A 27,132-nucleotide genomic window follows, 5' to 3' on the forward strand; every position below is an offset into this window, starting at 1 on the left:
TCTATAAAACATTCAATTGTATAAAATACTCAAATACTTTATAAATTGAAATTGCTTATTAAAGGAAGTATTTTACTTTTATTAAAAAACCTCTAAACCCAGAAACATTGGCAATACAATAAAAATTCAGCTGGAATGAACAGTGACAGACCTCTCACCATTTGATGGCTGCTGGGTGCCCATTGACTTTGATAGCTTCACAGCAGGGAAGAGAACATACTTGCACATTTCAAAGGAACAATATAGCCAGAATAATTCTACATTTTTGTTTACAAGCTTAGCAGGAAGGCCAATGCCTAAGAAAACTTTAGGACTGAGCTACCATTTCCTTGCTAAAACTGGTATCTCAAACGTTAAATTTGGGCAAAACCAAATATCCAGACTGGCTGCTTGTCTGTGCAGATCACTTTCAGTGTCCGTCGTTCTGGCATTCATCACACCCAGCCCACATGTTAAAACCTTTATATCACTTCAAGGGATCCCTGTTCCCATCAGCATCCAGTAAGAAAGACGACAAAACGCAGCTGATCATTCTTGTTCTGGCTAACGACCAAAGGTAGAAACATTTCCACTGTCTCTTTGGGTAAAGTTAACAAGGTGAACTAGAACAGTAACAGCCTCAGCTTATTGCCTTTGAAAGTCAAATTAAAATACAACTCTGTGGCTGTAACATCTGTCTACCTCTGTAGCATGGAAGACATGCTTACATATAAACATTGTACAAACCAATTAACGTATGTAAACAAATAAAGAGTATTTATTTTTAAGGAAATCATTACCATAATAAAGTCAGAGCAGTCAGCTATGTAATTGTCCCTGACAGGTAATGACATTGGACTCTCAGTATCGTGTAATTTTTTTTGTTGTTTTGTTTTGGGGTTTTTTGTTTGTTTTTTTGTTTGTTTGTTTGTTTTTTTGGTTTTTTTGTTTTTTAAATACAGGAAGTAGAAAATTTGATCCTAAACTTACTCCAAGGAACTGGAAACACCAGGCACATATATTCAATTTTCAATTGTATTCATATTGTTAGATAAACTATCAGATATACATTGTTTCCAAAACAACTGGATGTTACATAAATTCAGTATGAACAAACACCAGCTGAGGTTAGCTTATAATTGGGACACTTACTCAGAGGCCAATATGTGAGGCAAGTATCTAGGCTCAAATCAGACAAGGTTAGAACATGGGAAAACAGAACAAACAGGAATTTAAAGAAACGTCATAAATAGGTTTTACACATTACTTCCTTAACAAATGCCTTGACTGACATATTTTTCAAACCTGACTTCCCATCTACCCTTTCAATCTTTTACTAAAATATATTTAAGTGACGTTTTTCTGGAAAAAGCATTTAACAAAGCCTGTAATTTACCAGTAATACTCCAACAAACCTGGAGCAAACAGCACACATGCTGTTTTATTACTAAGCATTAAAAGTCAACGTTCTCAAAACCAGTGCAGCTTATGTAAGGTAAGGCATCTCCACCGTATGGCTCTCAAAAGAAGCAATTCCTTAATGACAGTAACATGTGTCTATAAAGAAAAAAACTTCCTAAAAATAATTTAAATATAGCCAGCGAGAAACAGACTAATGTTCAACAGAGAAGAAAGCCTCTCACATAAATCAATATGTCTCTTTGATCCCTCAGTTGCCTATTAAAAAAATTTAGGCAATTGCGCTTATTACTGGAAAATTTGCAGTCTTGCTCGTTGGTGTCAATCTTAAATATCAGTTTGTGGTTTTTTTATTGTGGGAGAGTTGTTTGTTTGGTTTTTAAAGCAAGGAAATTAGTGACCTAATTAAGTCAGTAATTTGTTCCATACCAGCTATTTACCTTTTTGGTGCTTACATAAAGCACCAAACTGACCACAATATATTCCTTGGTTTCTTCCAACCACACAAACTCAACACAGACTTTACCCTCTGAATCTGCATAGTCTGCAGTATAAATATGACCCATGTAGTCATAAAGGCCAGATGACTTGGTAGACAATCCCATGTGGACTGGAGCACTAAAACACCAGAAGGGCTTTCCAGTTTCATCCAAGAGAGTCAGATCCATCACAAAGCAGTCCTACAAACACAAGCAGAAGAGATTATTTCCCCATGGCCCAGTAAGTAGATCTGTCCCTGATGTTAGAAGAAATATAAAGGGTTCAGAGGGTTTTGTACAAAGGTTAAAACCTCAAAATAAAATTGATAATGGTTCACTGACCTATTGCAAGAAATACTTACTTAGAGGTTTTCTACAGAAATCAAAATTGCAACCCACAGACATGAAACACTGCAGTACAGAAGGTACCACTGCCAAACCAAATCAGACATTATTTCTTGAACATTTTTCAGCCCTTAACATCTGTTTTTCTCAATTATTAGTTACTTTACCATTCAAATGATTATAGTCCCTTCAATATGAGTAAGCAACCTAAGCTTAATGTCAGTTGCTAAACTTGTGTGAATGTAGCAATGTTTGCAAAGATACTCAGGGACCACTCAAGGCAGAGCACGCAAAATTACCCTTCCAAGCCAGCTGTATACAGTACTTTTTGAAAGGCTCACAGCTTCAGTTCCCAAAAAGGTAATAGTAATAATCCTGATGTAATTCCTCCTCTTACAAATTCTTGAAAATATTTCTTTACAAGATTACACAACTAGATAATTTAAAAATGTTAATGCCAATTCTTTTGTCTTTGCAAACTGATAGTTTCCCATATCCCTTAGAAGCACAGGAGTTGTCTGTCATGGTTAGTATCAGCTGTTCCTTATTCTCTTGAGTTCTGAATCACTAAATGAATCAAATTATCTTAATTATGTTGTATCTGTGGTCCAAAAGCAGAAATAAACCAAAACCAACACATTCCATGCCAAAAAAATTCATTTGGAATGCTTTATTTCTCTGTACTACATAGTTGTGTTTCTGTTGCTCTAACATTGCTTTCACTATTACTTTACTTCAATCAAACAACATAAGGGCAGATGGCACAAACATGAGGCAGTATGATACACACAGTTTCCCTAAGCCTTTTAATGCAGACTATGCTGAAAATACAAAATTCAAACCAAACCTGATAATGATGGTATCATAAACTTATATGAGCTACAGAATCACTGGAAACCAGAAAGAATTACAATTTTCTGGTCTGACAACTTGCATATATAAGGCCAATTACAAAATGTAAAGTGGGATGGTGTTGGGTGGTGGGATGGTGAGGTTTCCATGCATTTCCTTCCTGGTTCTAGTCAGGATCAGGTTAATTTTTGCAGCAGCCAGGAGGTAGCATGGCTAACACAGTGACATTGTTCTATACCACCTCATCTCATTTCCAGGAGCAAGGAAAAGGTTTTCTTCTCAGTCAGGCTATTGTGGCATGGTCAGGTTGAGTTCCTCCCTTCACATGCATGTTTGCATGTTAATCACTCGCCTCTCTTGTACCTTCTTATTATTAATTTTGTTGCTGCTACTCTCCATTTTCTTCTCCCATTGCTGTTTCCAGTAAACTGCTCTTATCTCAACCTTGACCTTTACCTTTGTGCCTCCAGTTCTCCCCTCCAGCTCAGCACAGGGCAGAGGAAGGGGAGAGAGCCAGTAGAGAGTGTGATTTGGAGTGGTTACAGTGAGAACATTAAATTGGAGAATACCATTCCTAAGCCATGACAATTTCCAACTATCTGTACTTCAGCAATTAAATTTTTTACTAAAAAACCCAGAAGTGCCAAGAAAGCTTTTGGGTTTTTTGGTTTTCCTTAAGAGTATTAAACAAAATTCAAATAAATTCCAAGTACTGGAATGTCCTACTTCTGTGGCTGATGTTATTCGGCCTCCACACATTTTAAGAATTTTAGACACTTATGGTAAAGACCACAGTGAATTCAACCCATGGCTATATGCTGACAAATTCTATCTGTCACCCCAAAATGAGGCATTTAAAAAAATTGTATTCTTTATTTTGTCGTAGAAACAAACACTCAATATAATTTATGCCGTATGCACATAGGAGGGAGACTAAAACTGAAAAACTAAAGACTACAGCCACAGCTGTTTCCTCTGTCAGATAACTTCCTAAATTCTTATATACTACTCAGGAGTATTTTCATGGAAAAAAAAAATCCTGCCAAGCAGCTGAATCACAGATTAGACTCGGGTTAAAATCACAGAATGATTTGGGTTAGAAGGGACTTACATAAGTCATCTAATTCCAACTCTCCTGCCTCACCATGCTCATCATGGGCGAAAGAATTTTTTTGCCTTTTTTTGTCAATGTCCAATTTAAATCTACCCTCTTTCAGTTTAAAAATATTGTCCCTTGTTTTGTCAACACATGCCTCAGTAAAAAAGTCTCACCTTATCAAACAATATTTCATTCCACATCTATACATGATTGGCAGAAACAGCAGTTTTATTAATTTTGAGGGTCTTTTCAAAAGACGTGCCAAATTTGAAATCAAGTGTTGAACTAAGTGATTTTTCAGTAGTGCTTAAACTACATTCATCAGAATTTTTACAACTTCTGAAACATTCACGCCGATAAAGTACATTTAAAAATATGTGCCTTCACCACTATTGCAAAAGGTACAGAAATAATCTGAAGCTTTGTTTGAAGTAACTCTTTCAGGAATTTTATCCAACAGAATGTGTGAGCATTCCTCTAAAAAAATAAAAAGTTAATCCAGCTGACTGATGTACCTGACTGGAGCTAGGTGCTGACTGTGTGGATGTGGTCTGTAGTTTCTCCCTGTGGCCACTGGCATTTTAACATTCCCCAGCAGTTCCTAACTTTCACTGCATACACACCACAGAACTGCAGAGTATTTCCCCAGAGGTTCAAGGCTTATTGCTCACAAACAAACCCCAACCAACCAACCAACCCAAAACAAACAAAAAACCACAAAACAAAACAAAAAAAACCAACCCACCCTCACATCAAACCCAAAAAAAGCCCTCACAAAAAGTACATCTGCAGTATTTTTTCTTTTTTTTTTTTTTTTTTTTTTTTTTTTTTGTCCAGCATTTACAAGCAAGGCTGGTCAGCCACAGCATCTTTGCTGAGTGGAAAGCACTGGAGTGATAACACACATTACATGAATGAGTCTAGCATGCAATCCACACACTATGAGAGAAAGCAGAAAATGTTTTTCCTCAAAATTCACTTATTTTTTAAAATATTGGAACACAGGTCCTTGTCTAGTAACAGACACCTTCTACATATCAAAAAATTGTTTTAAAATTAGCATATTTAAGATGCACAAACATAATTCTGTTTTGAGATAAGCATTTCCACAAACAAAAAAATATTTCTGACCTTTACATTGCCTTTAAACACATCTGTTTCCCAGCATATGCCAAGTGTCCCAGTAATAGGAAAGTGCTTCCTATTATCCTTCAAGTTTACAACTCTGAGCCTCAGGTATCCATTTTCAATGTCACCTGAAAATATAAACAATATACAACATTACAGCAGTATAAATCAAATTCAGTCCAAGTACGCTGTAAATGTTCTCCTTTTCATGTCTTTTTCATCTCACTCACCAATAAGAAACCCTGCCATACACCAACAGCTAAATATCAAGCACTTCATAGAGGAATTAAGTTGCAGTTCGAAGTTTGATTCTGTGATCCACAGCAGAAATAGCAGCTAAAAACTCTTTTGTATTTTTTAGCATAAAAATAGGAATGGCACCTAAAGAACTTACACAAGGATGCAAGGAGTAAATTTCATATTCAACACTTCCATCTCTAACTGGAAACTCAACCCAATAAAAAGGGTATACAGGTAACAATTTCTCCTTAGAAAGGATATTGCATCATTTAAATTGACATGCATTATGATTTGATTTGAATCAAGTTTTTAAATTATGAATTTAATTTTTTTTAAAGTAGCTTTCCAAAACTCCTGGTTCTTGGGGTTTTTTTGGCAGAACTACTATGATTTGTGATTTTTTTATTACTACGTATATCCATATTTCTTTGGTATCTCTTCTCTCAGAAGAGATTGACTTTTTTTTTTTTTTTTTTCCTTTGCTATCAGAGGAGGAACCAGGGACTCCAACATTCTAATTATAAGTTTGGGAACATTATAATGAACACAATCTGACTACAAAGAAAAGTGAAAATAAAAGCATCACATGACACAAGCAGATTTCTTGGTAGGACATCCCTTAGACAAGTTTCCTTGAACAAGAGATTCTCTCTCAAAAGAGCAAAACAAAAGCACTAGAGACCTCAGTGCAAAAAAGAAAATATCTAGGACTTGCAGGAGACAAATGAGAAGGGCGAGAAGGAATTCCCAGGAATATAATGCCTGTCAGGATCCAGTAGCAGGTCCTGGATGGTAAGGTAACAAGCTAAGGGGCTTGCAGAGGTTTAAGATGGAAGTGACAGAGTGAAAAAGGAAGTGTTTTGCCTGTGATTCTCCTTCGATCAAGCTGAAGTAGCAGCATGAGGCCACAGACAGAAGAAGCAACATCAGAAAGGCTGGCTGTGAGTTAAATGGCTGCATCCAGCAGGCAGTGCCAGCAAAACCTCTGCTTGGTGGCTGCTTGAAGCAGATCGTTAGAGGCAGTGAAGGAGAAAGAAAGCCCACACTTCAACACAGAGGCCAAAAACTTCTCTGAACTGGTGCTGTAGAGCCAAGGCACAAACCAATGCTGGAAAGGCATCACTCACCAGTGGGGAGTCCAGAGAATACTTACTCTGGAGAGGAAGCAGCCCAGCACATGACAGAGAACAGCAGCTGCAGGTTTTTCAATACAGACACTGTCTGGAATAGGAGTGTGAATACAGTAACCAACGTGACCATGCCCAGGAAATATTTTGTAGGAAATACTTTGTATGGTTGAAGGAAAATGCAATCGTCCGGACCATGATACCCACTGTCTTTGCAGTGAAGTGCAAAAGAAATCAGTGAGAAAAATGTAAGCAGAATTCGTTTCCAGGACCCAGCTCAAAGTAGAAAAAGGGCATTAACTTGATACCTGTCCAAATGGTTCAGTTCCAAAACCTCAGTAAATCAAATTCAATGACAAAATGTCATTCAAGGTAAAAATATTTTACTTAGTTTACTAACTAACCACTGAAAGACCACATTTAAAGTTGAGTTTTTGAACAAGATTTGAAAACATCAGTCAACAAGCATTTTTTTCTAAGATGACTATTTGGTTATCCACAATTCCAGTCTGAATGGAAGTGGCCATTTCTCTTACTCATTCAAATCAAATGAAGTTTGAATGGATTAAAAATGGATTGAAAAAAGCATTCTGCTAATAAATTAATGAAGCCCAGGACATCACTGCCACTGCATGACATTAATACACCACTGCTAGATAGATCAGCTGGCTAAGGTGTATTATAGTTACTTCTTAACTTTAGCCAGAATGGAAATAGGCAACAGATCAAGAATCTGAAGGCTAATTATTCATGGGCTGGTTAATCCAGTCTTTATATATGGGTTTTTTTAATATAAAAGCTCCATTGCAGTCTTTATATTCCAGAGGAGGGAAAAGTCTGCCTAGAAACAAGCAAGGAACTGCAGGCTAAGTACTGAAGTCTTCCCTTCCTCACCCCAGTCACATAAGAAAATGAAATTAAAGGACAGAACAAGCTATGTTAAACATATGAAGAGAAACACAGAGAAAGCAAATTGGACAGGGCTTTCTTCAGCCTGATCCAGACTTTGTTTCATTGTCCCCTTATAACATCTCTAGTCCTTGGTTTATGCAAGACACGCATAGCAGCAAAGCAGCAGAGTAAGTTATAGGGAACAAATATTTCCAAGTAAAGGTAATAAAGAACATATATCATGTAGACAAACTTCAGGGGAAAGAAACAAATAGACCAATAGTTCCGGAGTACTTATTTTAGCTAAAAGCCAAGGAAGTTTGTTTTGCTAACCAAGCCTTTGTTGCAAATTGTCATTTGATTGGTATTTTCAGAGGAAAAGCTGTGCTTAACACTAATTCTGGTGCCAACAACCAGCCTTAAGACACTGAAACGGTTATTTAAACTTGCAAATCAATCTTCAAGGTCAAGCAAAACATTTCAAAAGCCTGATATGAAATTTTACAAACAAATCTTAAAAGCTCTCTAAATACACAAAAATCAACTCTCACATTTTGCAAGCACATCACATCAGTTTACATCAACAAGAAATGACATTGAAAAGTCAAAGCTTAAACTACCATGTGGGTACAAAGCTGTGCTTAAAAAGTTGAAAACCTGGGTAAAAATACACTTCAAAAGTATTTATTAAGAAGCTGGATTCATAGCTTCTGGGAGTCTTCTGGGAGAAAAGCCTGTCATACCTTCCTGAAAACAAGGAAAGTTTTCTAAATATTTTCAATTCAGTTACAAAGTATTTAGCATATTCACCCTACACTATCTGCCAGTGAGACCATATTGCCAATTCTGTTTACATGAAAAGGAGAATAAAACAAAATGCTAAACCCCAGCCCAAACAGTGGCAAACCAGCTAATTACTGTAATGTAAGTATTAATAACAGAAAAAAAATCTGAAGCCATATACACTCCATCTACTTGGTTCAATGAAGTGTGACATAACTTTTTTAATTTAATATTAAGAATTCTGCAAAAAGAATTGCAAACAGAGTAGCAAAATGAAGCTCAATACTAATAGACACTAACAAAAAGCAGATAAATATTAATATTGAACAAATAAATCAGTTATTCTGCAAAATACAAATGGGCATTCTCTGGTAACCTAGGAAGGCCTAGAGCTCCCTAACGAAAACCAATAAATAAGTAAAAGAACAGTATAATAGCTGACAACTGATCTGTGCCTCAAGTTGTAGAAATTGCCATGGGCATGTCTATAATTTAAAATAAAACTGGACTCAGTAGAGAATTTTCAAAAATAGCAAGACAAGAACATTGCAGACTTCCATGCTTCAGAGTCCTCCCAGAGGAAGGGACAAAGAATATTATTAGAAGGGAGCCTAAAACCAAAACACAAACCAGCAAACACAACCAGTCTGGACAAACCTGGCCACCACATTCAGCAACACCATGTTCACCAAAATGAGAAAAATGAACAACAACTTAGAATGAAAAATGTGAGAGCAGACAACCATATGCTGCATCACTACACCATTTCAGGAGGAAGTCAAGCATTTTCCACAAGGAATTATTGTGTGAGCACATGGAAGGGACAAGTTGACAAATGAGCTTATTGTCTGCAGAACCATGGCTTCAGCTGCCTGATGTCCTGTGAGACCAGAATCTGGTGGCTGTCACACTGCTGAAGGTCACAAAACCAGTAATTCAGAAAACACTCGTGAGCATAAAACAGATTCTGTAACTTGCAAAGTGAGATGGCATCACAACTGTAGCTCAGGGACATTTCCTAAAATTTGCATAAAGATCAGCTTATCAGCTTAATCTTTTGTGGAAGTAGCTTCTAAGCAGCAAGAAAGTGGTATCAAGAAAGGAAGTATGCCACATAATACTTTTTCTTGTGCAACTGTATTGCTAGGAGCATAACATTTTCATTTTAGAAAACAAAATATGACATTCAGCTAAACCAGAACAACCAACACAATTCCAAAAACTCAATCCTCTTGCCAATTTTGAGACGTTTTGGGGTTTTTTCTGATAATATAAAGAGGATTCTTGTACTACACAACACTTCAGGTAAGATTTCTTGCTACATGCGTAGACTTTCACTGAAGTTTTAGCCGTAGAATTATTCATTTAGTTTAAGCTTGCAACTTTTCTGGAATCTGAAAAATGTATTTCAGGTATATTTCAGGTTCAAGGACTACTACACTCCACACTGCACAAGGCTGCCATCTAAATGACAGCTCTTGGAATCACCAAACACCAACGAGAAAAACCAAACCAAATCACGGGGAAATTCTGTAGCCCGGTAAAAGCGCTCACGTCTGACAACAGTGCCCTCTACTGACCGAAAAACAACATGTTCTGCAATCCGCACTGCTCAGGAGTGTGGATAAAAAAAATTACTGCCGATACAAAAAAAAATTATTTGGGAGCAATAATTAATTTACAGTACTTAATTCTAAATTAAATTCATGACAATGTCTAATTTTAATATTTTAATCTGTCTCTGCTTACAGAAAGACAGCTATGTAGCTGTAGGAATTTATGCTGAAGTTATGTCAAAAGAGAGATCACACATGTATTTTTCAAAACCTCAGTACAATTATGAATTTGGGCTGTATGAGAATAACAGGGATGGTCAATCACGTCTCATGGAAAGAAGTGCTGAAAACAGAATGAAGCAGCAGTTAAAAAAAATGACTGAAATTGTTTACCACACAATGACGAGATGCCAGAACAGGCAACCTCAAGCTCACCAAAAAAAAAACTATAGATCTTAAAGTTCACAGTAACTTCTACAAATTTATCTATATTTTCAATCTGTCTGTGCATCCAAAGTATACTCAAGGCGAATTCTACAGAAATAAGCTTCCAAATTGTACGAGGACAAACTGTCTCTCCTTTATAAAATACAACTGAAAGAAACATCAGCCTGCACCAAGAGCTATGCCACCGCATTATTAATGCAGCAGAGAACTAAAAGAAAAGACCCTGACAATCTGAAGAATTCAGTCCCAGGCCTGACACTATAAAAATGTAACAATGGGCAGACTTCTTACAGAGCAGCCTTAGGATGCCACACAAAGCACCATGCAGATATAAAGAAACCACACAACTAACAGACATCTTACTCTTAAAATTCCATTTCAGTTTCACCCCTTAAAAGAGAGAAACTGGATACAAGAAGGAAAGACAGGGATCATTTCTAAAACAAACATTATTGTTCTGTCAACTTTACGTTTTCTGCAGAAGAGGCACTTGAATGATCCACACAGGTACATGCAGGTTCTGCCATGAAGGTCAAGATGCAGGTTGTACTCATGCAGTCCATACTCTGAGTCAATATCATCCAGTAAAGGTTGATTAGGTGGAGGAGTATATTGACTTGAAAAAAAGAAAAATAATAGAATTTAGCAAGGGGGAACATGACTTAATAGAGATGTAACATACAGCCCTACACTGAGACTGTCATCTTAAGACAGTTTTGAAATCAAACATCTCTAGTTCATCACACTTCTTTTAAACTAATACAGTGTCTAAAACTGCTGATCAGCTGTTCAGCCCAGCCAAAGGGAGAAAATATGGCAGTCAACTTTAAAAGGTACATCTGTTAAACTTCAAAACACGGATTTGTCTTCAACAAAGAAAAAAGCATCAGCTTAACTACAAATCTAAAAGCCCACTAGCTCTAGAGACTTCTCTGAAATAGCAAATATTGAAATTATTTTGCCTGTGCCTAACTAAATAACTACTGCACATAAATGACCTGAAGTGACCACATGCCAGAGGCAACTGAGCAACTTCTACACAGGATCCAATCTGGTACTAAGAGAGAAGGTGTTAAATCTTACATTCTGTGAGAGAAGAGCCACACTGAGTTATAGTGGGCATTTAAGACTACTGGTAGATACAAAAGTATCTGACTAGAAAGCGGAGTGGCAAATAAATTCCCCAAATACTGTTCTAAAGCTAAAAAAAAAAAAATTGTATTTTTAAACAGTTTATAATGTATAAACAGGTATTGCATTATACACTGCAATATACACATATACAAACACTTAATAGGAAACCCTGCTACTCTCTGAATAGGACTAAAAGATAATTGCAAGCACCTCACCAGTTTACCAGAATTTTTCTCCCCTCTTACACAGCCAAAGATTACTTCTCTACTTCCTGAAATGTCTTCCTCTTTTCTATCACTGTTTCAGATAGGAAGAGGAAATAAAAAGACTGCTTATGAAAAGGGAGAAAGTATGGGCAGTGTATTTCTAACTTTCTCAATACAGCCAGTACTAGTACACTTTTTTAACTAAATTATCTCCACAATAGCATAATGATGGCAATATTTTAGTATGAAAATGCTTCTACATTTTTGTATTTACTGTAACTGTTGTTTATATTACACAAGAATAGTTAATTACTGCCTAAACATAAGCATCTTACCAGCAGGCAATTTTAATTGTAAAACTCAAAGCTTTATTCAAAAGGTTATCTTTACTTCCCACAAAGGAAAACCAAACTTACACAGTAGCAGAACCCAAAATGCTTCTCTCAAGAAGTTGATTATAATGAAGATTCACCATAACAAAAGCAATTTCATTTTTCTCCTGAAAAGTTAATTAAAGTATATGTATTTTTATCTGGAAATTCTTTTTTTCACAAGGTCTTTCTGAGCATTAAAATTCATAGATAAATGCTGCCGCTTATTACTCTGCCAGTTACTGTAATACTGTTAGTAATGGCTTGCTTTAATACTTGGACTCCTAAAACCTTTACTGTTTTTTCACAAGAGTACAGAATATACATAAAAGATTACAGAATTTCTGTATTACAGGGAAAGAGAGGGAAACTACCTATGTCTAGGCAAAAATTATGAGAGCTCCAAGAATTGCCCCTAGCTTCTAATAACCACTTTTAAAAAGATACCTAAACAAAATCAAACTGCACTTACTCCCAACTGCTGAAACATCAAGATTATTTTCCCATGTAAAGAACTATTTCCAAAGAGGGCTAACATCAGTGAGGAATACAGAATTATTCAATAGAAACTGTGAATTTCAAAGTAAAAAACATGTCTTCACCAGACTATTTAGTCCTAGGAAAACATTAAAAACATAACCTTCTACAGATGTCTATACAGAGAAAACATCAATGCGAAAACTAGAGACAGAGGTATATATTTACTTCAAGAACACAATACTAGGATATCAAGTTTTTTTTCTCTTTAAATGCATTTTTTTAAATCCTGCATTTCCAAACACAGAAGTCAATAGGAAAATAATTCCCTGCCAGAAGTCTATTACTCTCCTGAAATGTGGGCAACTACTGTTTTCATCTCTCTGGGTTACCAGAAAATGACATCCTCTATTCAGACTTTTGGCTTTTTAACTGCTCCTGTATTTTCAAAGTGCAAAATTACAGCTATAAAAGATTTAACTAGGGAGATCTATCAATCTCATAATTTCTCAGTCTTTCTCTGTCCAAATACCAGAAGGCCCACGTAACCTGCCCTTGGTTTCTGTTATGCAGATATGTGCAAAAAACAAGACGTGTGGCATTTACAATTATTACACCCACTGACACTTAACTACCTCATATTACTCTGCCTACACAGAGAATAAGAACTGCTGTTCAGAAAAGCAAGCAGGGAAAATATACTGGAGTGAGGCACTCGATTCTTAACAATGATGTGAAACTTGGTTATGACTGAACCATTTCCAGGTGCTGAAAGATCTCTCTTTCTGAGCATGGATGGGGCCAATGCATGAGCAAGACCAGAGAGCCAACAATACAGGGGCACCCATCTACAAAACGTCTGAAGATAAGAGAGAAATGGCTGTTCACTTAGCAGAGATTTTCACAGACTGAAACAACCAATAATGGGTTTATGCCAGTCAGGTTTTCAAGTTTTCCAGGAAATGGATTTTCACTCTTACCTTTAAGTAGGAGTGAAAGAAATAGTCCTTCTGCACTTTTAAACATTGCCTCTGGCGATTGTGTACATTTGAGGCAGCATGTTTGCAGCTGGAGATTAGACACAACTTTGAGGAACTGCTCACAGCCTCCCTTAGGAAAGTTCCAAATAACCTAAGTCTACATCAAGAGCATGGCTGAGGGGAGGAAAAAAGGGCTACCACCTCTCAATTCAGACCAAGAGCAGAACACCTGAAACAGGCCTCCATAGCACCCAGAGCTACATAGCCACAGGCAGACACAGAGGTGCCAGTGCATCCCATGCAAAGATGCAGATTCCTTCTGAAGTCGACTTCAGATGTTCGGCACTGCCCTCTAAAGACATTCACGTCTACACTTACCCTACAGAGGCTAACTGCTTAACCTAGACTCTTAATACCAAGAATTTAATACCTCCAAAAGGGCACCATTTACAGCATTCCTGCTGCTGGAGCAGGATACAGCTACCTGGTGATGTAGATTAAAATTAAGTTGCTATGTGGGAACTCATCACTTTGAGTGGCATGGGCAGGTAATGGCACGAATCAGAGGAAGAAGCACTTCTTTTCTCAAACCATTCCATTTAAAATTATTCTAGCATATCAAACTTGGGCATGTGAAGACTGTAAAATAAATAAAATTGAACACAGCATCTAATATGGAATGATAGATAACTGATCTCTTAATTAGAAGTGGATTTTTAAAAAAAGTATATATACTCCTGTGACAGCTCTTCAGGATACAATAAATCTTCCACTTACTGTCCCTACATGTGTTTTGTGGTTACTAGTTTAGACAAGATCTTTCAAAATCCAAAGGGGAAAAAAAAGGAAGATTAAAAAAAAAAAAGCCCTCCTCAAACCCAAACTACAAGCCAATTTTTTTTTTTTTTTCATTCAAATCATAATAAAATACAGAAACAAAATGTTATCTTACCTTCCAAATTCCTACTAAGAGTCCTGGACTCAGACTGAAGAGCTGGACAAGCTCATCAGCACCAACTGCGACACTACTTTCAGTCAGGTTGCCAAGAGGGTATTCAGCAATCAAGGAAAATCGACGAGGTCTTTGAAAAGAACATACAGAATGAAGTAAAAAGGCTGTGTCTCCTTATTCATGTAAAAGTTCAGTTTAATTTCATTTTTAACTGTAAAGTCTGACCAGCAGCACATGATGAAAATGGTTTTGAAAGCATTTGCCATGCAGAATCATAAACCATACATTTGAACAACCACAGTGTACTAGCAGGATCTCAACCCCTAACAAGAAAAGAAATAAAAAACACTATGATCTTCTAAAACATGCTTAAAAAAAGAACTTACGTACTTGCCCAATTTTTCAAGATACAGAATTACTTTATAACTTGTTTTTCATACTCTATTGATACTAGATGAAATCACTGAGAAGCAAAATTCAAAGGAAAGTATCAAACTGTACATATAATAAATTAAAAGTATGTGCTACAGGAAGCGTTCCTTTTTTAGATTTTTTTTCTATATTTTACCTATAATTAAAGCCATTAGCTCCAAAAAAATCTTAAATATAAGTTCATGAACACTCTTATTAACTAATGATGCATTTTAAAAAAGGGCAGTAAGTAAGAGTTTGCATTACCTACTCAGAATGAAGAAGTCTTCCTCAAATCCTTTTCAGACTCAGGCTCTTACTATATTCAAAACAGTTCCTAGACTTCCACATAGTATCACTGTAATACCACCTACAATCAAACACTGAACACTGTCTGGGATGGGGCATCCACAACCTCCCTGGACAACCCATTCCAGTGTCACACCACCCTTACAGTAAAACATTTCTTCTTGATCAACATCAACCTTTTCCATCTTTAAGTCAATCAGGCCTGTCCCTGCACTACTGCCTTATAGTCTAAACAATGACATACTGAAATTGGTGAAACCACTGACTTCATCTCTAGTCACAATTTCTAAAACTTGTAACTCTGTGAAATAAACACATCAACTGCCTGCAAGCTTTTTTATTTTCTACATATGAATCATCATCTCGGTAAAACAACTACATTTCCCACATAATTTGACTGCAAGACTTGTTCAGTTAACTTTATACAAAAGGCTTCTCTTGATTTATTTGTTTTATAAGTATATACTCTGCTCATGGTTGAAGAACCAGATGTTTTGTAGGTGACCAATTCCCTCTTTTCAGAGCTCTATGGCCAGGGGCTTTGTGTAAGAAGCAGGCAGCTGACTCTGTACCTACTATACACACAGGCTCAGATGTGGGCAAAACTCCTTGACAGCAACCAAATACCTCAAATAAACACTTTTCATTTATTTTTTAGAATATAATGACAAAAACCACTGTACACATGTAAATTAAAAAACAAGGGACATGCTGTGGACTGTGTGACTTCATATGCATGTACTGAAGACTGCACACATAGTTAAACATCAAGTTCCCTAAATTCATATACACACCTACCAGACAGAAAATAAATTTTAACAACATAGAATACCTGACTGTAGCCACATAAATACTGATTAACTCTTCCAAGCTAAATTTCTCACAATAAAGTCTTCTAGATTTACATTTTTCTTTCATGCTCTAGGGCTTAGATTCAGCTTTCCAAGTCAGGACCTATCAGCCTGCATATCACATGCCAATTAACCTATGAATTAATGCCATAGCTTGCTGGATTATACTATTTCTACTATTCCTCTCTAAAAAGCTCTACCAAAGAGAAGAACATAGAAAGAACTACTGCGGGGAGGCTTTCAAATGAAGGGTTAACTTATTGAATCAAACAAATGTCAGATAGGTCCTACAGACATATTATCAATCAGTTACACCCAAAAAATCCTCAAAAATCCTATATTAAAACTCACCCATTCTTGCTGGGAGGTCTGTTTTGGTCAGGAAGCAATGGTGTAACTCCAAACAGTTTTAGGGTTGACAGGATGTCCAAGCATGGCCAGTCTGTACCATACCAAAGTATGGTAACAGATGTGTCCTTAAATGATAGTTTTGGATTCTCTACTACATGTTCTTTTCCATTTTTGTCCTTTAGAACAATTATCCAACTCAAGCCAGAGACTCTGTTATTTAGGAATTGAGAGGGGAGAGGAGTGTTTAAAAACAAATTCTCAAAGTGATAAAATTTAAACTATGCTTTCAACAGAATTTTTACATTTCTACTAACTGCGACTCAGTTTCAGTCATTTATAGATTATCATTGTATCATTCCATTATGATATACATTTTATAGCTCTAATTCTATACTACTCCAAGCCATTAATGTTTTGTACATTGTTCTGAAGTAAATCTTTGTGACAAGGCATTGCTTACTTCATAGCTTCTTTGGTTTTACATGGAAGACCTGTGTAAGGATCTAGAAATTTAACGAGTCGCATTACTCTAGTCTTGAAGGCACACGTTTGTTTGAAGATGTATTCTTTCTTCCAGTACCCAGGCTTTTTATCATGTAGAGCAGCACGGCCCAAAGAAACAGCTTCTGTTTGTTTAGACTTCATTTTCCATTTTGGTTGCAAATAATTGGAATAAAGTTTCAGCCAAATTCCACTGAAAATAAAAATAGAATAAAGAGGAGTAAATTTCAAGAATAGTCACTTCATTTTTACATGCACATCTCAGCTACCACTGAGCACAGTGTTAGCAAAAAACCAGTCTTGTCTGTCTTCTCAAAAATATGGGATCCAGGATGAAGCTCTGTGACAGCACAGTCAGTCAGCAAGTAAGTGAAAACTGATAAAGGTTAAGCAGAAATTTTTGAAAATTCCACCCTAAAACAATGATGTGTCCTCCTCATAGAAAATCAGCTAGTGGAAAAAGTGGTTTAATATCTCCTATTCAAGAAAGACCATCTGTAGACTTCAAGTTTCTCAGTTCAGCTGAGGAGGACAATTAGAATCACCTTTGTTTGGTGGTACTAATGTAATTTCAATCCTTTCTGCACTCTCTTTGGAAAAGCCCAGAGAAGACATGACTTTCTGAAGTCAAAGAAATATGTGACTGTAATGATGGGTTCATCTCTTTCATGCCAGGAAAACTATTAGTTCACATTTCAGCCCCTCACACCCCAGTATCTCTAGCACACCCCAGTATCTCTAGGACAATTCACAGAACATTGAGTCCAGGAACCTACAAAAATTCAATCAATAATCTGTGAATATAGGTTGCCAATAAGTTTTCTAATTTTGAAATGCTAGACACACAGTGTACATAACTGCACTGAAGAAAATTACTAGTGAGGGCAACAAATAGTTGAGACATTTTCTACCATTTATCAGCAAGGCTACCAGTTCTCACTTATCCTCAGGCAAACTTACACTAGCATGTATGGTATGGCATCTTCCCTTCTCCTTAAAGTATTCAAGGACTAGATCCATCCCACACTGCCTCCTACCCATCAAAAGCATTCTCAATTCATTAGCTACTGAGAATAACTCCCCACATATTGAGAGCCAGCTCTGGTTATTGATGCAAGCAGACCCAGGAATTTCGCAAAAACCTTCCAGCCTGCTGCTCTGCAGATATAGACAGAATTCCCCACTGCCATTTTTTAAGACAAAAGTGTCTAAAACACACAGACCAATAAGTTACCATAACTGGTAAAGGTGGGTTCACAGTCAACATGAGTTTTCAACCTTCCATTCACCAAAAGCAGAGTGGGAAGGGTAACATAAAGAACAATCCCCATAACTGAAACAAAGTTTTAAAATCCTTCTACTTTAAGACCATAAAGGGTAGCCAAGTTACCAGACAGTATAAAAACATTTCTGATGGAGGGGGAAAGTTCTTTTTTTAACTCCAAAGCAGTTTAGAACTGTCCAGTCATGAAAAAAGGAGAGATGTCCTTAACATAACATCACATGGGGAATTTGAGCTGTGTATCATCCAATTGGTCTTCACCAGCCTAAAACACCCAGTAAAATAACCTCCTATAAAACTTTCCTGATAACTAGAAACTCCTTCCCAAAAAAAGATATCCTTTGATGGAGAGAGATACTCTGCATCTTACTGTATGATGCTGAAAAGACAGGGCTTAGTACTAGGCATTTCCTGCATTTTGAAGTTGCAGGCTCAGGCAATTTAGTTGACTGAAGATAGACTAAGGACAAATACCTACCATGTTCATCCTCACTCTCAGAAACATATTGCATCTTCCTTTCCCAAAACAGTGTTGGGCAAGCAAAGAAATTAGTTCAAGAAACTCAAAAATTCAGCTAGGGCAGGGAGACAGAGAAGAAGATGAAGGAGGACTTGGAATCACAAGTGTTTAGGAAGGTATCACTTCCCCTTCATCCTCAACTTCTGAAGAAGTCAGGGCAGATAAATCAAAAAGGCATCCAACAGGGAAGCACAAGTTTGCCTCTTTCACAGCAGAATACATGCCCTGCCCTTCTTGCCTCAAATTGTTAATACTCATCTCAAGGTCTCTTACTGAACATGACTACAACAAACCAAACAAATCTTCTACTGCTAACTCAGATGCCAGAATCAGACACATCATCATCAGTCATCACTTGACCACAGTGGCAAAGACTTTGCCCTGTGCTCTCACTTCCTCTCACACAAGCACGTTCTGCTGGTGATCAGAATCCTCAGGCCTTCACAGGCAGACCATACCCATGAACTTCCCACACTGCATGGTAGGAAGGCTGGAATATCCCATGCTGTGACAAGGAGGGTACAGAAAGGGAGGGTCATAAACATTTCCTTGTCCTCAATAGTTACACTGGAGAGACATCAGTGCCAAGAACTGTTCAAGTGAACAGCCCAAAGACAAATCACTGCATTAGGCAGCACAGACATAGCACAATGAAAGACTGATGGTCCTGTTGCAACAAGGACAGCTCCCTGTACATCCAGGACACCAGAAATATCCTAAAAACCACAGTCAGATTTGTCACAGAAATATGCAGTGACTCCCATTAAAACTTCTGTTCATTCACTGCAAGATTCAGGGTCTTGAGAAGGTCCAGGAAAATCCATCAGGAAGAAATTACCTGGTCCCCCCTGAACCAGTCAGGCTCCTAGATAAGAGAAACTAACTCTTTCCAAAGTCTCATTTGTGCACGCACACTAATCTCTATTGAGATTAGAAAATGGAAACAGACATTGTCGAGATGGAGACAGATGAATCATCTTCCCCTGGACAGCCACAGTGATTTTATCCTGCTTCACCATCCTGAAGTGGAAAACACATACCAAGATTGGTAATTTGTGTCAACTATGCAATTTTTATCTACCCTCAAAACCTAAATCTGGATTACAGATCTTCCCTTTAAACTCATCAGTTCTAAAGGTATTAATGCCAAGGTAAACCAACTAATTCACCACACAATTTTTAGTAAATAAGGGAGAAATAGATTCATACCTGGTACAGCAACTTCCTATAGAGGAAGACATTTTCTCATTCAAACAACACTAATGCAGTAGAATCCTACAAAGAAAAGGATGCCCAGATCCTAGTTATCACACACCAACCCAAGTCTCTCCTCTTTACCCTTTCACAAAATTATCATGATATTGGTTGGAGCAATTTATGAACTCTGTATAAGCAATCCTTATTAAAAAACGTGTCGGTATTTATCTTTGTCTCTTTTGTTCTCATTTAGACGTCACCAAAGAGTCACAAACAGAGCAACAGATAAAAACCACTAGTGGATCATTTGATTGAATCAATTCCTCTTCAAAAATCTAATGAAAGAATAAAGTATGCAGGACTTCAAAATTGTCAAAGCTACAATTCCATAAAGCTACTGGCAACACACCATTAAGGATCACCTGAACCGAAAAGTTTCTGCAGGTCCATGTGAATACAAATAAATATATAGAAATTTTAAAATTAAAAAAGTGCTAACACCAACATTTCAAAGCACTGGATTTAGTTTTTGCCTCATAACCCCCAATAAACAACAGGCCCTGCACAGCTAGAATTGCATGCAACATGTACTGTACGCTGTGCAGGGCAATTTCAGCAGAGTAACTGCCCAGAGGTGCTCTGGCATCAGAGAAACTGAACTGGAAAGACTCATAATTCAGGTAAACACAACTAGGGCACAAACTGAGATCTTCTCTCTTCCTTACTTGTCATTGGCCAACTCATAGAAGCGTCTATTCACACAACCAAGAGACAGTAGGGACACAGCATCTAAATAGGAAAATATCTTCAGCAGCATTTCTGATGGCATGCTAGAAAAGAAGAGAAAGAGGAATTCTGTTAGACTTGCCTGCAAACTCCAGAAATTACAATGGCAGAGAATTTTAATTTCAAACCAGACAAAAACAGAAGAGGTGGAAAGCAGCAGGTTGTAAACAGATGAAACAAAAAATCACCTAAAGAGTTAAATTGTGGAGTTTGGGCTGTAACTTCACTCTTTGGTATGTGGCATTTGCCTAAAATAATTCATCACAACTTATTCCAGTGGCACAGCACGATTACACAAAAAGTTGTAAGTTTGAGGTTTTATTAGACTTTGTTAACTTTAACTATGTTTGATATGAAACTATCTCATTTAGCTTCAGTTCCTTACTGCTTGTACCATGATTTTAACCACAATTCCACAATCACCAGCATTTGCAAAACTGCAGATACATTCACTCTCCCTTTTGACTGCCGCGTCTGGCCTGAGAACGCACCAGGACAGAAATGTCCTAGTCTAACAGCAAGATCATGCTCTACCTCATCATCATCTCCAAACTGTACGTGCTCAGGGGTCTTGTGCAGTTTTCATTTATGTCAGCAGAAAGATGTGAACTTCAAAGTAAGAGCCAAGTGATATCCTGAAAATGCCAATGTCTCTGCATCTGGAAGGCTGCCTGAAATGCAGGAGCCAGTCTAGGCATGACAAGCAGAACATACCCTGGGATTGAGCCAAAGTGATTTTTGCATTAGCAGACATGAACCTCATACAATTTGAGCAGTAGCTCATAGCTGCAGAGTTTAAAATACACGCATTTTATACTCTTAATTTTTTTGAGCATTGAGTATGGCCACATCAAAATCACTGCTGAAAATAAAAGGTGCTGTGAAAGTCAACACCCCATCTGTGCCTCTTGTCCTTTTACTAAGGGGTTATTTGCAACACTTGTTGATTTATGACACTGTTTCAGAAGCAGAGAGCTTTAAAGGGTAGCACAACAATGCCAATACCTCAATGTTTGTATTAAACTCACAATCTTAGTTACATTGACATAGAAATAACATGCAAAAACTTGCACTGTTATTATGTGAAATAACTCATAAACTCTAAGTCCAAAGCAATTAGTGCACTCATTCCAGAGACAATTTAGAAGTGATACCTTAAAAAGCTGCAAATTAGCTAAAATAATATACTTGATCCAGAATTTTCAACAGCAGTTTTTACAGCTGTATTCTTTCTCCTTTGAAGGAAGCTGATTTTTTTTTCTTTTTTCTCTCACTATCACACCAGTCAGACAGCATAGAGGTGCTGAACTGGCCATCCAATGCAAAACAGAGAAATCACTACACAGTAGTGATCAAATGTATAAAACTAATTGCTTTTTCAGGTAACATAGTCTTAGAATATTTTTTGTAAAAATGTAACTAATTTTCAAAAAGAAAACAACTCATAATTATATTGAAACTACTCTTTCACTGCCAAACAGCAAGAGAAACATTTACCTTGCAGTAAATATGCAGCAGCCAGTAATTCCTCCCTCCTTTTATCCCAATCCACCATTCTCAGCCTCTCCATACACTAAGATACACTTGATGACAACCAATAACCAAGAGAAACACATGAAGTTTAATTCCAATCTGGCTTTTATTGAAGTAATAAAATAACAATTTTTATTCTCAAGGAACAACACTGCCCATGACTTCCAAAGAAGTTGCTGAAGGCTTCACATGGCTTGGAAAACCTACATAATCCTTATGAACCTAGCAAATAACACAAAGGAGAACCATGCCAGAAAACATTAGAAGGTGAACACAGGATCCCAAAGCAGGCCAGGAAAGAAAATCTTTTCAACTCAGAATATTTGACATAGAAATCTCCAAGATATGAATACAATTACTGCAAGCAGTCAAAAGGCAGTTTACAGGGTGACTTACTCACAGACATACTCACCTCTCAAAGCTCATGTTTCGTTTCAGTTTTCTGGGAGGTGTCAAATACAGACTTTCAATGCCAGCATTTACACTTTCAGAACATTCCCCAGGCCTGGCAGCAAAGGTCCTTAACCTACTTGTAAGAAGGAAAAGCTGTTAACACATATTCACAAAATGAAGAAATACGCATATTGCGCACACCTAGACACAACACTTCAACCAAGGCAGGATGCAGGGAATACACCACGTGGCAATCATTATGATTTGAACAATTACACCCAAGTTAAAATACCTGGCATCAGGAAGATTCAGATTTAAACTCACAGCTGTCAACCCTGTGATTGATCTCTCACAGCAGGCAAAGGCAATAATAGTGTTGCTGCTCCCCCAAATCAGTTTGAATCTGGTAGAGGTTTATTACCCTTAGACAGCTGCACCCCTGTGGCCACTACAGCCAAGCTCCACTGAGGCCCCTGCAGCAAGTCAAACTCACTGATTATTCTTCTGTTTCACAACATTACTCCAGAGACATTTTTGAGCCACTCAACTTTGCTAAGCGATTAAAAGATACCAGATAAAAACAATACGTTGAAACTTCCTCAGAAACTGCTGAGGTTCAAAAAGAATTTGTATCCTTTCAAGCATAAACAAAAAGAAAGGAGATTTAACCCATGAAACAGAGAGCAGCTAACAAGGTCTAAGGGATGTCTAGGTGTTAGACAGACAAATTACTTGTCGGTAGAATTGCTTTAGTAAGGTTTATGGTTTGACACGCTTCAAAGATTTCAGATGTAGTGAGAGGTTAACAAAGCTTGGGAAGAAGGATGACCACTGAGAGTGGACACAAAGAATGCAGAATTTACAGGCCAGAGGGATACCTGGAACAACTCCCAAGATAAGGAAGAAACTATTAAAGCCAACTCAGCAATTGTGCTGAAATCAGCTACAGCTTCCAGAAATGTGAGACTGCCACCACTGACTCAAAAAAGAGAAAGACTGAGCATGCAAACTAATCAGCATGAGAAGCAAGAGAATTGTTAACCAACAGAAGATAGAAAATTAATTAATAAGAGAATTATGTAGCTTGTAGCCAAGGAACTAATTCCTTCCTTTGCTAAATGCCACCCAGCACTGTGCAGAACTGTAAATACATCAAATAACTCCATGTCTGGATTGGTCTCTTGCACACCATGGTGAAAGAACCTGCTCTGGCAACATTTCCACATCACAGTTGGGATAGAAAAGGAAGAAACTTTGCATATTTCTAACACAAATTCTTACAATCCAACTGCTCACAGATTTTTCCAAGTTTTCTGATAGAAAGGTCTTTGTCAGCTGTAATTGCAAACAAATCCTATCATTAATCCACAGAGAAAGATGGGGACAGAGTTTCAATCTTAAACCAAATCCTTACACTTCATACCCTCGGATGCCACTGAACAAGCAGAGCTCCCCATTCACTGCATTACTGACGCTTTAAATTGCCAGCAGATTTCCAACACCTGGTCAAACCAGCTCGGGGTTTCTAGGCAACCAATCCATATGGGGGGGAAATAGCTAATTTTGAAGTATATGGTTATCATATACATTTAATAAGTTCTTGATTTAAGATTGATTTATGCTTAAAGAAAAAAAAAATCAAAATAAATTAACAGCGCTGGCCTACATTGTCAACTGTGCTATGTAAAACAAAACAAAAATATCCAAGACACTTTACTAAGAATTGTTACAAGCTTAACAAAAAGACATGCACATTTGAGCTTGAGTGCTAACCAACTACATTAACAACTACAAAAAAGTAGTCTTGTAATAAATACAATCTGGAGATCAAACAAAGGGTTTTACTAATGTATCATTATCAAAAACACTTAGATGATGAGGCCCTAAACACTTAGATGATGAAGCAGTAACAAACTGCTGTTAAAGGGATTTAGAGACACAAGTTGTGTTCAACAGCAGCAGAGCCATCACTTCTGTATGTTCCAGGGCAGCACATCCCAGGCTATTCTGCCCTAAATCCATGCTGAAAGCAGAGAGTTTGGGCATACTCTCTAGGGATGCAATTTCACAAACTCCAGGCACAGAAATAATTCAGATACGAAGCTGGATTCTGGATTTTAAAATAAGCTACCTTGGACAAGCATAAACTGCACAGACTGTCCTTCTTGCTCATTTTAACCACTAACCTCTCCCTTCTTCACTCCAGGGAGAAATATCTGAGGGAAGAAACACTTTGCCCATGGGTGCCTTGAAAACTTTAATGTAATAGCTATTGTTTTTGTAAGCTTCAATTTTAAAAAAAATCTGCTGAACTTTTGTATTCGCCAAAACAAAAATATTCTCAAGGTGTGAAGAAACAAACAGCAACCGAATCCATAAATTACTTTTCAAGTACTGCGTGTGCTAAGATTTTAAATTAGCATTAACAAAATGCTTTTAGGTTGCATTGACACAGTTTGGGCAGATTAGCCTAAGATGAAAGTCAATGACAGCTGTTACACCCCCTCTTTAGAGACTTCTAGAACTGAGATGATCTTACTCAAGAGGCACAACTTCAATTGCTTTTTCATTAGCTTTCAACCTGTGGGGCTCACTTTTCCAGTATTTTCATTTTCATACCCTATAATACTTGCAATGTGCCTTGGTTTTTTGATGGTCAGCAAACAATTGTCTTCTGAGAAACATTTCAAATGATGTACACAAAGTTTTAAGTAGTGAAAAAACGTGTCTCCTCCACCTCTGTAAGCGTATGCAGGGAAAAAGAAAAATTACAATGATGTTTTGGATGGGTTGGTTGTGGGTTTTTTTTTTTCCTTCAGCTGTCTATTTCAATTTAATTTTTAAAGGGTGGATATTACCCCAATCCATTAGCAGGTTGAAAAAAGGCAAAAAAACCCACCCAAAAAACAGCAGGGGGAATGAAACTGCTATGAAACCTAAGGCTGTAGAAATGGGTTAGCAGAAAAATCTGTTTTCTCAACTTTGCCTCTAAGACTGATGCTTTAAAATTTTGAAAGCCTACCCTGTACTGTAAGAATTATGGTAATCACACCTTCCACAGCGAAACCCTCCTATTTATCACAAAACCCAAACTACCCTGGACGTATAAAGCAGCCACTAAACTAACTTTGTGGGTACCCATTACAGCATCTCCTCCAAGCTGAAGGACACAGAAGTTTAGGCTCCCCAGGCAGGAAAAAAAGTGTTAACCCCAGGCCTCTGTGCACCTGGCAACACCAGCGTTCTCCACTGCAAGGCGTCCACTGGGCCAGGAGAGGAGAGTACCATGCCCACAGCCCTCGCCACGAAGACTCGAGAGCTGGAAACCAGAGCCGTGCAACACGTGAAATAAGTTTTTCAGAGGAGCAATGGGAGCTGAGGGAAAACAATTAAACCCCCCTCCCCGTTAAAGGTGAAGAAGGCCGAGCGGGCGGCCCCGGGCCGGCAGAGCCCACGGTTACCTGCCCCGGCCCGTCGCCATGGCCGCTCCAGCACGGGACAGCGCCGGCCTCGCACCGCCCGCGGGGAGGGCAGGGAAGGAACAAGGGCAGCCACCCCCCGGGGCACGCCCTGGGGCGGGGTGGGCCGGAACGGCGGCGCCCGGAGCGCTGGCTGAGGGCGGGCGGGGCCGAGGCGGGGCCGAGCGGGGCCGGGAGCGCTGGCTGAGGGCGGGCGGGGCTGGAGCGGGGCCGGGCGGGCACGGGGGAGGCGGTAACGGGGACGGCGGAGGTGCCTGAGCCTCGCCCCGGCTCCACGGCGAGCTCCGAGCTCTCGGGCACTGTGGGCTCGGGTCTCAGAATCACATAATTAATTAGGCTGGAAAATACCTCTGAGATTACTTTACAATTTATGACCAAACACCACCACGGCAGTTAGACCACAGCACTAAGTGCAGATTCCAGTCTTTCCTTAAACACCTCCAGACCCGGTGGCTCCACCACCTCCCTGAGCAGCCCATTCCAATGTCTAATTGCCTTTTCTGTGAAGAAATTCTTCCTAATATCCAACCCAGACCTCCCTAGTACAGCTTGAGGCCATTTCCTCTTGGAGAACAGGCCGAGTCCCACCTTCAGGCATTTGTGCAGAGTGATCAAGTCCCCCTGAGCCTCCTGTTCTCCAGGCTAAACATCCCCAGCTCCCTCGGCCACTCCTCAGACTTGTGCTCCAGACTCTTCACCAGCTCCACTGCCTTTCCCTGGACACACTCCAGCAACTCAATGTCCTTCTTAAATCGAGGGTGTCAAAACCGAACACAGTACTCTCAGTGGTGTGGCCTCAACAGTGCCTGATAAAAATAAAATGTTTATCCTACAATGTAACAGTGGAAAGCCACCTCAGTGGCACGTGGCACCTTTCCTCCCAGACCACCTTAAAAACGGAGAACCCGTTCCCATCAAGGAACTCTCAGGCGCCGCGCCCCCACCCCGGGTCAGAGATGGGGCGAGGGAGCCGCAGCGGAGCCGCCCGCCTCAGTGGAGCTCCAGCCGCGGAGCAGTCGGCCGTCTGGCACGGGGAGGTTCCGACCCCCGCCGC

At 38.5% G+C, this 27,132-nt stretch overlaps 2 protein-coding genes across 2 annotated transcripts in view; both read right to left on the bottom strand.

Annotated features, from left to right (window-relative positions):
* Positions 1-27,132, bottom strand: part of LOC310923397 (uncharacterized protein) — a gene marked incomplete at its 3' end in the record, with an annotated part of 245,064 nt that overhangs the window by 153,001 nt on the left and 64,931 nt on the right. The window lies entirely within an intron of this gene.
* On the bottom strand, positions 1,809-26,592 carry LOC310923398 (F-box only protein 15-like; the record flags this gene model as incomplete). The annotated part of the gene is made up of 10 exons (XM_083885419.1): positions 26,061-26,592; positions 22,619-22,732; positions 20,613-20,717; positions 16,848-17,081; positions 16,388-16,597; positions 14,466-14,595; positions 12,102-12,184; positions 10,816-10,961; positions 5,305-5,429; positions 1,809-2,078 (listed from the first exon to the last, which is right to left on the bottom strand). Exons 1-10 carry the CDS (start codon positions 26,078-26,080, stop codon positions 1,809-1,811), a joined length of 1,437 nt encoding a protein of 478 aa, XP_083741545.1. The 5' UTR covers positions 26,081-26,592.

The sequence above is a fragment of the Zosterops lateralis genome, assembly GCF_965231275.1.
Source record: "Zosterops lateralis genome assembly, contig: HAP1_HAP1_SCAFFOLD_51, whole genome shotgun sequence".
Lineage (NCBI taxonomy): Eukaryota > Metazoa > Chordata > Aves > Passeriformes > Zosteropidae > Zosterops > Zosterops lateralis.